This window comes from Spea bombifrons, chromosome 10 (assembly GCF_027358695.1).
Source record: "Spea bombifrons isolate aSpeBom1 chromosome 10, aSpeBom1.2.pri, whole genome shotgun sequence".
NCBI classification, from domain to species: domain Eukaryota; kingdom Metazoa; phylum Chordata; class Amphibia; order Anura; family Pelobatidae; genus Spea; species Spea bombifrons.
In genome coordinates this window covers 33,290,957-33,307,110 of record NC_071096.1, presented here as the reverse complement: position 1 = coordinate 33,307,110, position 16,154 = coordinate 33,290,957, and the positions used below count along the sequence as shown (strand labels likewise).

The window sequence follows — 16,154 nt, the reverse complement described above, 5'->3', positions numbered from 1 at the left end:
TTAAAAAAAAATGTTCATAATTAAAGCAGACGACGGTTGGAGTTGGTTTCATGTGGTGGGCAGCAGGGGGCTCCGGGAGCAGTACAAGTTGCAGTCACAGCACATTGTTCAATGCCAATTAGGCAGACTGGGTGAAGCATGTATAAGCAAAGGGATATGAACAGCCTGCCTCACTACACTCATTAGCTCAGCAGCATTCTATTTACTAATCGCCCATTACAGATATAAAGGGTTGGGGATTGTTGTTACTAAGTCTATGGTACTATAAGGTACATGAATGACCGTTATACTACCAATGGTCTATTTATTATACACACTGAACTCCAGGAGCGGAAAGTGAGACCTTGCTGAACCATGTTCCTTGAAGCCTTCATGGGCTGTATTCAGTGAACATGCATTAGTGTTAAAAATGCCTTAGTTACTGTATAAAAGAACATAGAAATTTTTACCGTACCATTATTTTAATTATACAGCTAATGTATAGGACAAACATGCATTCATTCATTCACAAAATAGTTGGAAGATTGGATTTGTTCCTTATCTCATCCAGTGTAACCAGATTTCATTAGCTGAATACAATTATTTTGTGTTGACAGTAATGTTTCGACTAATGTATATATGTGTATGTAGAACAACAAAGATGTTTAAAAAATTATATAGAAAAATACACATAATACATATACATAAATGTATAAACTGCGCTAAAGCCAATACTGTAAATATGCAACTATGTGCATACCTTAAGGCATACATATTTATATGAAACATATGGCATTTCCAGATGACTAGGGGAGGCATGGACATAAAGGGATTTTAAGTCACAAAAGGACATATGAAAGATAATGGTGCCACTCTTTAACATTTCTGGACCCAGAAAAGGTAGGGCACACTAGGGCATGGCTTTCTCTTGCCAAGGGTTCCCGCTGGCCAGTCTCATGGTCATTCTGATTCTAGATATACATATCCGTTCATGTTTTCTGGTAGACCTACAGACCGTGATGGGATCTCAAAGATCTTGAGTCCATTAAATTGTTACACCATTTCTACCTCATTGTACATCTTCCTTGCTCCTCTGATGTGCCAGGTGGTGAATTACAGAGTGAACAGCTTGTAGGTCATGGCCATGCCAACTACACCATCCACCCTGTAATGCTCCACAATATCCCTGGATTATGTAGCAGATAGATCAGTCCCCAAGCATATTTTTTGGCACCAGTGCCCGCTCCTCTAATTATCCTGAATTTCTGATGTATTCATTAGGAGCATTAATTTGGCAGAGCACAGATGCTAGGGGGATCACTAGAGACATGCATACTCACACCATGAATCACTACCACGAAAAAAGTGAACCCTAACGTCTTCATACACAAGTCGACGAGCGCCAATTTATAACAGCCTATTAGCAGCCCGCAATACTAGCTCCGATTGGGTTAAGCCATATAAGAAAAGTGCTGCTAAGGGGTGCCAAACATAGGATAAAGGAAAAATATCAATAATGTGTGTATAAATGGCCTTTGTTAAATATGTTTCTTCTTTGTATCAGGGCTACAGAATCTGCTGGCCAATGGAGGCAGAAAGGGATGGGGCTTTAGCACCAGCGCCAACCGCTCCTGCTCATCTTCTCCCTGCTCCTGTCTTAGTTCTGCTAATTTTCAAATCATTACATTCATTTTCTGCTCATGTTTGTTAAGATTTATATGGGCGAGCATCATCAGTATTTGCATCTGGGTGCATGGAAGACGTGAACCAGGTACTGGTGCCTTCACAAGCTGCAGTACATTCAAAGAGCCAACAGGGCCTTAAGTAAAGTTAATGGCTCGCAGAGATCACGTCCCCGGTGGGCATCTCTGGCTTTAGAGTTTTACTTTGGCTCCTAACACCCGTTCCTCATCCCTGGGCTAAAAATGGTCATGACTAACGTACCACTAGGAAAGATACAGGGGACACGACCCTTAGAAAGACAAGGCTGAACTGTGCTTTCCACCAGTGCCAGCTGAATGTCCATTTTCTCTGCTATTTGCTATTACTTGAATCATCTACACCTCCAAGGACGTCTTTTCCCTTTGCCGAGTGACTCAGCTGGCGTGTAGCTGATTCTTTTATACACACTTCCATAATCTACTGCATGCACCTTCCATCAACACCTGTACCGCGTTACTGATCAGAACTTTATCACTACACTCGAGGTTGAGCTGAATCCTTGAATCCATACAGCTCTTTCCAGCAGATGTTCTTCAAATGTTATTAGAGCGGTGCGCACAATGCTTTCAGCTCCTTGAAGTATGGCGGGGATAACGGCTTATATTTCTTGGATTGTCTCTTCCACAAGAAGAGAAATTCAGTTATAATTCTCGCACTGCTCCTGGCAGAGCTCCCTCCTCTATTGGGCCCAAAAATAGTGTCTAAGTTGAAGGAATGCCACTTCAAATCCTGTTTTGTTTTGGCTGTGGGGAAGATTCTATGTTCTAATTGACTAGGGGCAATCATTCTCCATCTGGGTTTAAATAGTTTTCCTAAATATGGATTCAAAACAGCCACTGTGTATCATGAGGGTTTAAGCCAGTGGGTCCAAGTCTTTTTTTTTTTTTTGGAATCGCGTCACAAATCTGCACTGAAATTTAAAGTGATTGTTTAATGACAGATACGCATAGACATGTATTAATTTACTGACACGCATTATATCACTTGCAGCCATAAAAACAGATTCATGCACATTTCTTGACATAAACCAGCAATAGAGAGCAGCCATGGTACTGAAAGATCTTGGGGTTTCTATGGAAACCAGGGATTTACTGAGAAGCGGAGGGATTGGCTCATGGCACGGAACAGCCACCAGCATAAAAATAACAGGGCGGACAGCTTTCTTCTCTACGTCTGACAACAAGGAGTGAGACACAGAGAGGAACGAGAGAGGGAAGGAAGGGGTTCATGTAGCCTCCAGCACTGAAATAACAACCCCTTAAGTACCTTACATTGATTAAAACATAAGCAAGATCCAGCAATAATCCCCCAGGTATACCCTGTGGATAATATGCCAGTTATGGAGCCATCAACCACCATATGGAAAAAAAAGGCTACACAGAAACAAATATGATGGAAAGTCTATCAATGATTTAATAAAATAAAAAAAGCTTGGTGTATATACAAAGATTAAAACCAGACTCCTGCTCATAGGTAACCAAACCACCCTGTTGAAAGCGGTGACACTTGGCCTATCCACTCTAAGCTGGTGGTAACTTCTAAATGAGAAGGGCCAAGAGAAAAGAAAGAAAGGCGGAAAAAAAGAGGTAAGCATATGACTTATAGTAAACATTTGCACCATACCATGTTAATAAACAGTAACAAAGTACATCTACTGTGACTGTTAGGGTATCACACATATACTCCCGATCTACAAAGATGATTCAATGAGTTTATAGTTTATAAAACGATTGGCAAAGCTTTAGCACTGAGCTATTGAGAGAACACACGTTCATAAATGGTGGCAATTACACACTATCACTTGCAGGAATACCTGTCACTTTTTCTCAATCCCGATTCATGATAGATTTGGAATCTAGTAACACCGGACAAAAAAAAAGTTATCATTAAAAAGAGTAACATACTATTTAGCAGAGTCGTTAAGCTGGTATTCCCGGGATCGGTTGAAGCATTCCTGTATTCCAGAGTCTGCCCAGAGTCTCATCATGGCAGACAGCAGCTCAGGAGAGAAAGGCTCTGTGTCTTCCATGCGGCTTACCACATCACACACCATCTTGGCATCAGCCTGTAGAAAGAAAACATGAAAAAACTGAATATACTGGGAGATCCAGAAAAAGAATGGTACACAAGGGGTCCTCTCTAGAGCACTAAGGACCTAGAAGAAGCAATGGATCATATTCTACGGCCAATCAGCGGCTCAACCACCCTGTTCACAGACTGTATGCAAAATTACCTCTAGACAAACCACAGGAAAGAATCTACCTCCAAAGAATTAATGAAATCGAAGCGGTTACTAATGCTGTGGAAATTGAGATTATTCATCATCATTCCAAGCCTGTGTATAAGATGTCTTCTGTGGACTCCACATCAGACTTGGCTAAACGGCAAATTTTTAAGACACAAATATGGACTTGAACTACAAACCTTTATCTACATTTGACAGAGCGGGGGAATTTCCTTTGTATATGTACTGCCAGAGGTGGGAGCTCTGTAGGGTAACGCGACATGTTGTCACATGGCCCCCATGGTAACGTGGCAGATTTTGTTGCTGGTTCTTGCACGTGGAACAAATTTGTCAAGCCCTGTGATACCAAACTGAAACCTAAAACCAAAGGGGTCAAAACATTTGAATTATCAATATCAGACCGAGGCAGGTAACTGCTTCAAAGGTCAATTGATAGATTCATCAACAAATGTCCCATTAAGCAGAAGATGCTGTGAAACCTCAAGTCACACTTATAATAATCAAAAAGAGTTTAATATCAACGTTGCATTACTACACCCGACATATGACAATCACTGTGTCACTTTTGCTCTGAAAGTATCAACTTCAAACGTTGTTAAATTAAATATTCTAACTGGTTGAGTGAAGCAGAAGCTCTCAATAAAACTAGACATCTAGAGTATTGATTGTCCATTTTCATTACGACTCTACAGCTATGGTGTTACGCAGAAATATAGAATTTAAAGGCAGATAAGAAGCATTCAGCTCATCTAGTCTGCCTGTTTTCCCCAATGCATAACCGAGACCTTAATCAGTCCTTGGACTCGTCTTAGATTCAAGAACCATATGTATATACCATGCATGTTTAAGTTCCCTTCTGCTGAAAGGCTGCTCCATTTATCTACCAAGTAAAACCTCCTAACATTACATCAAAGCCTCTGACTCTCTAGTTTTATATTTTGACCTCTTGTTCCAACATTTCTCCGCCTTTGAAATAAATGTTCCCCCTCCCCTTTTCCTCCAAGCTGTACATATTAAGTTCCCTTAGTCTTTCCCGATGGTTCTATACTTAATGCACAGGCAGCCAAATCTATTAACACCGCAAAATAACAAAAAATCCAATTATATTTCATATATATAATACATATAATATTTCATATATATCATCCAGTCCATCACCCAATGCCTACTCTATTCATAACCCAGAGTCCATCACCCAATGCCTATCCCATTCACTACCCACAGAGTCCACCACCCAATGTCTTCCCCATTCACTAACCACACACTCCATCACCCAATGTCTACCCTATTCACTACCCACAGAGTTCATCAGCAAATGCCTACCCCATTCACTACCCACAGAGTCAATCACCCAATGTCTTCCTCATCTGCTACCCAGCTCCCATTACCCAATACTTATTCCATCGGCTACTCAGAGCCCATCACCCAATGCCTACCCCCATCCGCTGCCCACTGAGTCCATCACTCAATGCCTACCCCATCTGCTACCCAGAGTCCATTACCTAATGCCTACCCCATTTGCTGTCCACAGAGTCCATCACCCAGTGCTTACAACCCCATCTTCATAGAGTCCATCACCCAATGCCTACCCCTCCAGCTACCCAGAGTCCATGACCCAATGCTTACCCCATCTGCTACCCAGAGTCCATCACCCAATACTTACCCCATCCGCTACCCAGAGTCCATCACTCAATACTTACCCCATCCGCTGCCCAAAGAGTCCATCACCCAATGCCTACCCCATCCACTACCCACAGAGTCCATCACCCAATGCTTACCCCATCTGCTACCCAGAGGCCATTACCAAATGGCTACCCCCTCCTGCTACCCAGAGTCCATCACCCAATACCTACCCCATCTGCTACCCAGAGTCCATCACCCAATGCCTACCCCATTGGCTACCTAGCGTTCATTACCCAATACTTAACCTATCCGCTATCCAGAGTCCATTACCCAATGCCTACCCTATCCACTTCTCAGAGTGCATTACCCAATGCCTATCCCATCCACTGCCCAAAGAGTCCATCACCCAATGCCTACAACATCCACTAACCAGAGTCCATTACACAATACTCACCCCATCCGCTACCCAGGGCCCATTGCACAATACTCACCCCATCCGCTACCCAGAATGCATCATCCAATGCCTACCCCATTTTCTACCCAGAGTCCATTACCCAATATTTACCCCATCTGCTACCCAGAGTCCATTACATAATACTTTCTCCATCCGCTACCCAGATTCAATCACCCAATGCCTACCCCATCCACTTCTCAGAGTGCATTACCCAATGCCTATCCCATCCACTGCCCCAAGAGTCCATCACCCAATGCCTAAAACATCCACTACCCAGAGAGTCCATCACCCAATGCCTACCACATCCACTAACCAGAGTCCATTACACAATACTCACCCCATCCACTACCCAGGGTCCATTGCACAATACTCACCCCATCCGCTACCCAGAGTCCATCATCCAATGCCTACCCCATTTTCTACCCAAAGTCCATTATCCAATGCCTACCCCATCCACTTCTCAGAGTCCATTACCCAATATTTACCCCATTTGCTACCCAGAGTCCATTACATAATACTTTCTCCATCCGCTACCCAGATTCCATCACTCAATGCCCACCCCATCCACTACCCAGAGACCATTACCCAATGCATACCCCCATCCTCTACCCAGAGTCCATTACCCAATACTTATCTCATTTGCTACCCAGAGTACATCACTCAATACTTACCTATCCGCTGCCCACAGAGTCCATCACCCAATGCCTACCACATGCGCTAACCAATGACCATTACATAATACTCACCCCAACCGCTACCCAGAGTCCATCACACAATGCCTACCCATTCCCAACCCACAGAGTCCATCACCAAATTCGTACCTTATCTACCCAGAGTCCATTACACAACACTTACCCCATCTGCTACCCAGACTTCATCAGCCAATACCTACCCAATCTGCTATCCAGACTCCATCAGCCAATACCCACCTCATCTGCTACCCAGAGTCCATTAACCAATTTCTACCCCATCCACTACCATGTTTCAGCTGCAATTTGAATGCATATAATACATAACCATGAAAAAGACAGCATCGTTTCCAACTTGTTATTAAGAGTTGATACATTTGAGTAGTTCTTTTTAAAACACTAAGATGTCTACCAACCTTACTTGTTTCTCAGGTTTTTACTCGTTTAAGTCAATAAATGTTAAAGAACATAAACACAAAACCCAATCAAATAACATATTCTTTTGAAATTTTATCTCTATATGTAGACACATGCAATCACAGTAGATTTGCATTAAATGCCTACACAATTTGACTGGATTCAGAGAAAACCTCACAGTGTAATCTTTTGTCATTTTTATATTCAAAATGGAGTTGTCATTGCTTGTGAATTAGAGGAGTGTTGGGGCATTTTATTTCTCAATCTGTGATGTTTCGGACAAAACCATTGAAATAAACAAATCGTGTGGCAACGAGGGTAATTTCCCTAGGTGCCTTTCTTAAAATGACTAATATATTGAACCTAGCATTTAACAGTCACCCCCCCCCCATAACCCTAAATCAGAGGTACAACATGTTACATGCTATGTTTTAGATATAAAGCCACACTAATGTTAGAAGACACACAACGTATGTATGTGAAAGCCTTTGCATAGATGTGTTTGGTTCTGATGCATAATGGCTATGCCTTGTACCAGCTTGAATGCAAATGGGATTTGTTACCTCCACTGAAAGGACTTTGAATGAAAGGCTTGATGGGCAGAGTAAAATGTCACTTGTGTGTTTTATGCTCTTTGGCAAGCCTATTATGGTAAGCAAAGCGGGGAAGAACATAGCTGATGAAACAATTGCAGTTTATGTGAATTGGTTTTCAATGGGAAAAGGAAAGGAATTAAGCTATGCTTATTTTTTTACGGTCCTTAAACCCTATCTTAATCCATAACCTTCCTGTATAACAGTGATTTGTACCTATTTTTATGCAATTCCTTCTCGCAATTGCCTTGGCAAATCATTGTTCTCAACAACGACTTGGTACATAGCATCTGCTCAGTACCATGGGGTACACAACTGGTTGTTCTGTTCTACTACGCGGGCAGGTGGTCTCAAACGGTATTTTGCCTTCCTTTGCCGGTAGTAACATTCATGCGGTATGCGTAGAAAATATAATTATCAATTTCCAAAAATCGACACAAAGTAGCACTTATAATTCCGGGGGCAGCTCCTACAGTTGCTTGCTTCTGTTGTGATATGCATTGAAAGTGTCATGGCAAGCAGGGCCTGTCCTAGCCAAAAAAGCAAGAATACTCTCTGGGTGGCACATCGGGTGTTATTTGGTGTGAAACCGACCCCTGCTTGATCAAAGTTGCAATGAGTCTATGTAATGTGGCACTGTTGAGAACTTGTCTCTTCACTCATCACTTTCTAGAAAATAGAGTTAAGTTGTTCATCCAGAACTTTCTTCTTTAGAACAAGGATGTCCTACTGAAGCCAGAAATGGAGGCAACCCTAGGACCCTTGATTCAGGCAGCTGCCTAGGGCACCTGGAACGACTGAACCTAAGAACAAGGTGGCATACAGATTGCCCAATTGGGTGACCAGGCTTCATGGTGAGGCGTTACTCATTGGGCTTATTGGGGGGATCATTTACATGGGCGGACAGTCAGCACAGCGTCTGTAGTATAAGGTTATCTGCACATGCAGCTTTGTAACTCGTTTCAAATCATGTTCAGAAAGATTATTATCCAGTTACAAGGCAGCGATTGTCTTGCCATTGTTCCTGGTTTATTGAGATTTGAAACTCCTTTACAATCCAGTGTTTGCTCTGAGTATGGTTTAGTCTATGTATCTACAGTACATCTGCACAATCATTGTACATTTTGCTCATTTTTTTGCCCATCTGCCATGCTATTTATTATGCTGCCCCTAATTCCTCATAATCTAATAACATTAGTCCTACGTCAATCTTTTTGTTAGGCCACCAACTGCTTTCCACTACACTTGATTATAATACGGCTATATCGTTAAGGAAAATATGTCCAGCTCCCCCTAAACATACACCCCCCTCCGAACCTGCACAGTACAGAAAGCATATTCCTTTGACGCTTCAAGTCGTAGCTTCATTACTGCCCAAAGCCAATTAATTGAGTGAAAGCACCACTGCGCTCCTCTCCAGGGTGTATTTCACGCTGGGTATAACCTTTAACACCAAGCCCCCCTTCCAGGGCACAGTGGGCATAATTTACATCTGAATTCTTTATCCAGTGCTGGGTCTGATTGGAAGCTTCCTGTCCCCTCCCCCCATTCAAGTTCGGCTACTCTGCCCATCCTAGCATATAATACAGCCCCGCCATCTGTCTGCCATCCTCTCCAGTAGGGAAGAGCCGGAGCTCTGGGGGGGGCACTTAATGAAGCATTAGGCAGCAGCTTTACGGCACTAAAAATACCCCAGGGATGCAAAGAAATTTGTAGCTGATGAGGCTGGGTAAAGATAATAATGTACGAAAACGAATCTCCGACAGGTATTATTCAACAGAACTATACGACATCGATTCCGACAATCCCCAGATAGTATAGGGAGACGTTTCTGGTCAATGGCCGTTTGAGGACTGCAGCCTGTCCATTGTGCTGCATTAGCTGGATGACGTAAATGAACCTCCAGCAGTTACTGGTAACCTATATTCATAACCAAACCCCCGTAAGGAGCCCGGGGATTGTACGCAATATACCTCTTTCTTTAGTATGATGAAAAGGGAAGTAGTGCAGAACACATACCTAATCTAGAGGCCTGGCCAAAATGATATAGTATTCTCAGACATTAGGCGTTTATAAGAAGTTTTTGAGATATCATATTGTTTAAGAACCCAACCCCTTGTGGATGTCCTTCTTGCAACCCCAAAAAAGGAAGGGTAGAGAAAAGGAATCAGATTAGCGATTCTGTAACCGGCACAGAACACGTCAGCACGTAACATTCTCAGAATACTCATCCGTAGCTATGACCCATATAGCAGTATTTTTAAGTGGGCTTGAAAGGTACATTTTGGCAAAAGGATATCTGAGCATCTCAGGGCATGCGACCGAAATAGGAAAGGAAAGAAGTACGATTGGGGCTGGGACAGCTGCCAATTATTGTCACAGGCGTGCACCTCGCAGGGCGTAGAGCCCGAGTACCAGGCCTCTCTGTCCTTGTTGCCAGAAAGCACTTCAGAGCAGACTCAAGAAAAGCTCAATTAAAGGGCTTTGTTACCGTGGCAACAATTCATCTCCTCACCGCCTGGGCCCAGCGGAAGATACGTGTGAAAAATGAATAGGAAGAGGAGAAAGAAAGCTAATGTGTGGAGGAATAAGGGGAAATTCATCCGCATAGATCAGCAAGCGATTGTCCTATACACGCTGGAGTTCTTTGCGTTATATTAACCGTGTTCTATGGAAGCTTCACGCTTATTGTTTGTTCATGTATCGGTGCAAATGTTTATATGCATTGTATGATGGGATCCTATGTGTTTTGGCAGATCTGTTTGCATTTAGGTTATTATTTGTGTCATCGCTTCACAGCCATCTGCAAATTAACAGCAGGACACCAGAGGGACACGAGAAGAATTCTCAGAGGACAGCGTTAGCCGAGATGAGACGATACACGAAGCTGGAGCTACCCTTTGCTTTGGTCAAATATGGAATAATCAGGGCTTTTTGTGATTTTTAATAAATCCTTTTTTTTTTTATTCAAATTACGCTGCGTTATTTTTGCAGCCTTTTTGTCAGCACAATGCCTGCAATGGGAACAAAAGAACCGTCGGCATGACGGCGAGAAAAGCAGGCCAACTGAATACAGACTTCGATACACACAGAATTTGTTTTCTGGCACTAAACCAGACCATAATTGATTTTTGTTAATTATTTGTAATATTTTTTTTTAAATCTAATAAGGAATTTGGAGGAACAAGCAAGGTTTAGGTAAAATAAACTAAGAAGCGGATCTCGTGGCAGGGGGGAAAGGGGATAAATTGGGGATGCAGGCAGTGCGTTAACATCTGGATCTATTCTGTTTTGTTTGGCTGGGGCAATGGCTGGGTACAAGGCTACTGAGATGGCGCCTTACCACATACAGAACTTCCCATCTACTGTACTTTCGAGCGCAGAGCTAAAAGACAAAATGGGACAAAGATGAGCTGGGGGTCTTCTGACCTTGAGCTCTGACAGAGGAACAGCTCAGCAGTGCGTTTAATATATATTCAAAGCTACTGACTTTCTATCCCCCATCTCAATGACTTGCGCTCACAGCAATTAAAAAAAAGAGGAGGGGAGGGGGGGTCATATATATATTATGAGATAGGGGCTGTACAACTGGCAGCCCCCATATATCTCTGGAAAATTTACTTTTAGCCATGGCAACAAGGAGTGCAGATTCTTCATTACCATGACCATTAAATCTCATTTATATAATGTAATGGATGGTGGTGGATGCGTGATTAGGAATATCCATCACCCAGGCCAAAAAATAGCCAAACGGACATATCCTTCCATTGGCGAGTTATGTCAAAGGCATTATTTAGTCTCTAATGGATGCTTTTCAAAGCTTTCCCCCCATCTTACTTTAAACGTCAATCAGAACAATCACTACATCAGAAAGACAAAGCTCAGCCTCGCCACATCTGAACAGAATTATTACCGGTGTTACAGCCAAAATCCATACCTCGAAAACATCCAAAAAACACACAAACAAAAACAATGATAAAAAACAGCTGTTTGAGGTTACATTCACAAAATACTTCACAAAAACACAGGCAGATATTTCCTATCCTGCATCTATGAACAAAGTCACATTTAATAAATGGGTTTAAATATCATATAAATATATCCACCCCTCTTATTGACTTCATTCAGTGTCCGTTGCACGTTTAATAAACTACATTTAATTGAAGCGGCACATCTGTTGGACTGAAGGGAGCCATGATGGAGAATCGCAGCGCAGGAGGCTGGGATAGAGCAGGAGACGAGGAATTTCTGGATATGTTAAGACGGGAGCGAGATCCCAGGATTGGCATCCACATACCGGCTACGGATAAGCCTGCTATTCTGGGTTAAACCCATGGGAGTCATCGCGAGGACAATCTGTTGCTAGGGAACTGCAGGAAGAATTAACTCCTACCCACGTACGTCACTTGCACCTTTCTAATGTCAGATACGGCTGGGTGTGACCTGAGCAATCAAACACTTTGCAGCGGCACAAAACCCCATCGCATTACAAACACACAACACACCGGCAGATGGGAACCATCCGGCCCGTCTAGTCCACCCCCAAACCTTAATCAGTCGTTGGTCTCGTCTTAGATTCAGGAACCGTATGCCTGTCCCTTAACAAGAACAGAGCCGGGAGATTCTTGAAGATCTAGAAGACGACCTGTTAACATTAGTTATTAAATATAATGTGATACAATGTAAATATGTTTACATATAACGTATGTGAAATAACACATTGTTACTGACACAGATACATGTATGTTCTACAATGCCCGCTACTGGTCCCAGACGAGATAGCGGAGCCTAAACCGACACACTCCGCCGTGTCTGCGGCCAGAAAGCGTCTCTACAAACATTCTGCTGCTGTCGGGTTTTATGTATATAATACGAAAGAGACTACGACATATGGTCGTCTTAATGGAACTGTGCATTAATTAAGCAGGATAAGTTACAGTCGCAGAACGCAGTAGGCATGATTATAGGTAAATCATTTGCTCGCTGGTGTTATGGGAAAGCTTCTTGGGAGAATAAACACTCGGCACAAGAGTGTCAGACTTATGGAACAGATGCAAGGTTTGGGGATTAATCAGCATACTCTCCTCTCGTAATTAATTTCCACTATTTTACGTTAGTGATTAACCTTCTAGCTCTGACCATGAGGTCACTTGATGCTTTACTGAATTTCGATCCCTGGTGGTGGGCAAAAAAAAAATTGGACAGTTCCAACATAGTGTAGCCAGAACTACAGAATTAAACCATTTGAAACCATGAGTCTGGCTTAGAATGGAAATTAAAATGCAAACCTACGGGCAAAGCCAGTATAATTAAATGGTTCATTCTCCACGCTTATGGCCAACAATATGGTTACAAGGACTGTTGTTATTAATTTCAGAAGTTCAATATAGGGTAACTTTTCTTTTTGTATTTGGGGCAAATACAGTATAGCAACTGGACCAGAATGTCTTCTCTGTTGGTCAAACACAAGACCCGTGATTCAGAAGATGGGCCTAGATCTAAGGTGAACCAAGTTATCATCCAAGTGTTTAAAATCTGCCATTTAATGGCCAGTATATACCCTTGTGTTAATTGCCTTTAGTACGAGAACTTATGTTCACGTTGTCATTCAGTTCATGCATGAATATGGAGTAAAGGGAGAAGGACTATGGGCACACTAGATGCTATGTTTCTATGCTCAGAACAGGAGACACCATCCTAAATCATCCCTTTCTAAGTCATCTTGCACTTGGGTTTCTAATACCTCCGCACAGGGCAGTAGGTGGTTCTATTATCATATGTACATCATATGAAAAGCGCAGTCTCTATGACCATCACATGGTAGACAACAAGGTCCACAAAAGACCAGCAGCCAGCAGGAACGAGGCAATCCTAACACCACGGCAAGACGTAGTGAGATTCTTCATGCTCGCCGTGAGTGTCAGTCACACCTTGCCAATAGCGGAGAAACACCAGAATTAGCTAGACCACTGGGGATAACAGGCAGGCAGACATTTTAAATAAGCAGCTATTTTTCTAGAAGCCGCAGGAACATTTCCACATCCCCAGAAGCTACAAAATGTCAGATGAGGCTTGCTGCAGATTGCGGTATCTGGAGGATGCTGTGACAGTGCAGAGGGCAGGGTGCGCATGCTGACTGCTGCATGCATAACATGGCGATGAGACGGGGAAAAGCACACAGAACGTTCAGAACCCAAACATTTTCCAAAAACACAGCACACCCTATGTGCTGGGAAACGGGAGGAGGGCGGCATGGCTTTTTTTTTTGTGGCTTGTACTTGAGAGCTTATATCATAGTAAGGGTATTATTTCAGAACACGTCAGCGGCGAGATGTATATTTAACTCGTAAAGCAAAGATTATACGGTAGGAAAGAGGGTGGTATGCTATGGTGAGCGGGGGGGGGACAGGGTATGCAATCATATAAAAATATGCACACAAAATTAGACATAATTAGGCCTTTTCCCAGAATCCTACACTTACCGTGAGTGAGTTGCGTTCGCTCTGTCCCAGTTACTAGGAGTAACGCAAACACTTAGGGGGTTTATTCCCTAAAGCAGAGTGCTTTCAACTAACTTCATTATGCGCTACGGAGAGCCTATCCTGACAAGTCTGTCCTGAGAGAAGGGCTGAGCAGGCCCTGCATAATGCATAGATCAACTGGGGAACTGATTTACCTATGCATAAGCGATTCTTACAGGGGGAGCTCAGTTGGGTTAGAACAAAAAGTGAAGTATCCTGCAAACGGCTACTTTAAGGAAGAAACCCATAAAAGGGTTAATCGAGTAAAACACTGTAAAGGGCAAGTTAGGTGGTCTTTGATTTGCAGTACCATGTATTTAAATCAATCTAGGTTAGGAATCCCAAATCAAGTTTGGTTATAGTTGTACCAGAGTTTATATAAAAATATATATATATAAATATATAAAACACTGTATCCTTGAGCAATATGCCATAAAATCTGGGGTTTTGCAGAGGCAGTCAGCCAGCTTCCAGCTCGGAGAGAACACACAGAGACATTAACATAGTCCTTTACCTGCAATGACCTTTCAATTTAATTTTTGGAGTTGAATATGCAACAAACCAGCATTGTAATCAAATGATTTCAAAATATTTATAGTAAGTATTGATAATTTAATTCACCCGGCCAGGGTAGGAATAATTATGCAGATCCTGAAAACAGATACTACAGCATACTCATAAGGTGGGTTATTAATAACAAGTATATTGCTGCTTATATTTATCTGTAAACCATTATTAAATCGGGGCACAGAACTGTAAAATGGAGAGCTTGGGTGGAAAAGGACTGCCCTATTTCCACCCAAGTTCTCCTTGGTGCCATTGTCAATTAAACATTTAAATATGCCTTTTCTGCTGATGTTTTTTCTTTGAGATGAACGCAGGGATGGCGGAGATAATACTCTCTAATTAACGTGGCTGAGGTTGTGAAATCCTTCCTTGACAGTGGGCATTCAAAGTAGGAATGGTCACTAAAACTGGTGACCCGTTCCCTCCAGTGCTGAAGCCAATCTTGGCAACCATTCCAAAGTATTTTCCATACATCTACGTGAAATAAATTCCAGCTTGGTCCGCTTAATCGGAGGTTCCTGGAACTCAATGGAAATAATTCCTACCCTACAGAGTTCGGATCGATAAGAAAGATGGCTAGGTGTAGTAAATTGAAACCTTGTTCTTCACTCTCTTCTCCCTAATGTACTTTGTGATTTGCTGATGCTCAGTAAGTGATCTAGGATGTGAAATCCCTGCAGTCACGTAATTTCCACCAACATTCCCTAAACTTGCTATTCATAAATGGATCTGCAGAGGCACGGGACTTTTAGAACAAAAGGTAATTGTCAGCTGGCCCTCTACATGCCTACGTTCCTCGCATGCGCACTGGGGTCCCATGGGTAGGGAGTTTGGGCACATACTAAGGAGCACATGTGAGGAACATTTTCTCCTTAGTATTGCTTTCTTAGCCTTACCCTAAGAAGAAGAACCGGGGCATCAACCCGACATGTGCCCTAAAAACCACCAGTCCGTAGGGCTCTTTAGTAAAGCTTTACCTTAAGGAGCCACCGTATGAACGAGACACTTAGCAGCTGCAGAACGGTTTTATTTAGAAGCAAATGATCTACAGATGTGCAACACTTGAGTTTCTTTGAAGGACCTTTAAATGGAGAATATTTTCAGAATTCTCTGCAGGATCAGGTTCTCAGAAAGAAAAATAAGCTATCTTCTGGTATCACACAGCGGGGAGACAGTGTCACCGGATCAGCGAGAATGATTACGAAGCCGCGGCCTGGACAATGGACTGTGTGTGTTTCTACAGCTTACGGCACTTGGCACAGTGAACGCCAACATGCTGTCACCTGTAAGAAGCTTGTATTACGCACCCGACTCGGAACATACAGAGACAGCCCGCTCAGAGCG

General features: G+C 42.7%; 1 protein-coding gene across 3 annotated transcripts in view; it reads right to left on the bottom strand.

Annotated features, from left to right (window-relative positions):
• Window positions 1-16,154, bottom strand: part of GNAO1 (G protein subunit alpha o1) — a 62,242-nt gene that overhangs the window by 10,568 nt on the left and 35,520 nt on the right. For all 3 annotated transcript variants that reach the window (XM_053449314.1, XM_053449315.1, XM_053449313.1), the window contains exon 4: window positions 3,606-3,766. In XM_053449314.1, coding sequence (XP_053305289.1) covers window positions 3,606-3,766 — 161 coding nt within the window. The remainder of the gene's footprint in view (window positions 1-3,605; window positions 3,767-16,154) is intronic.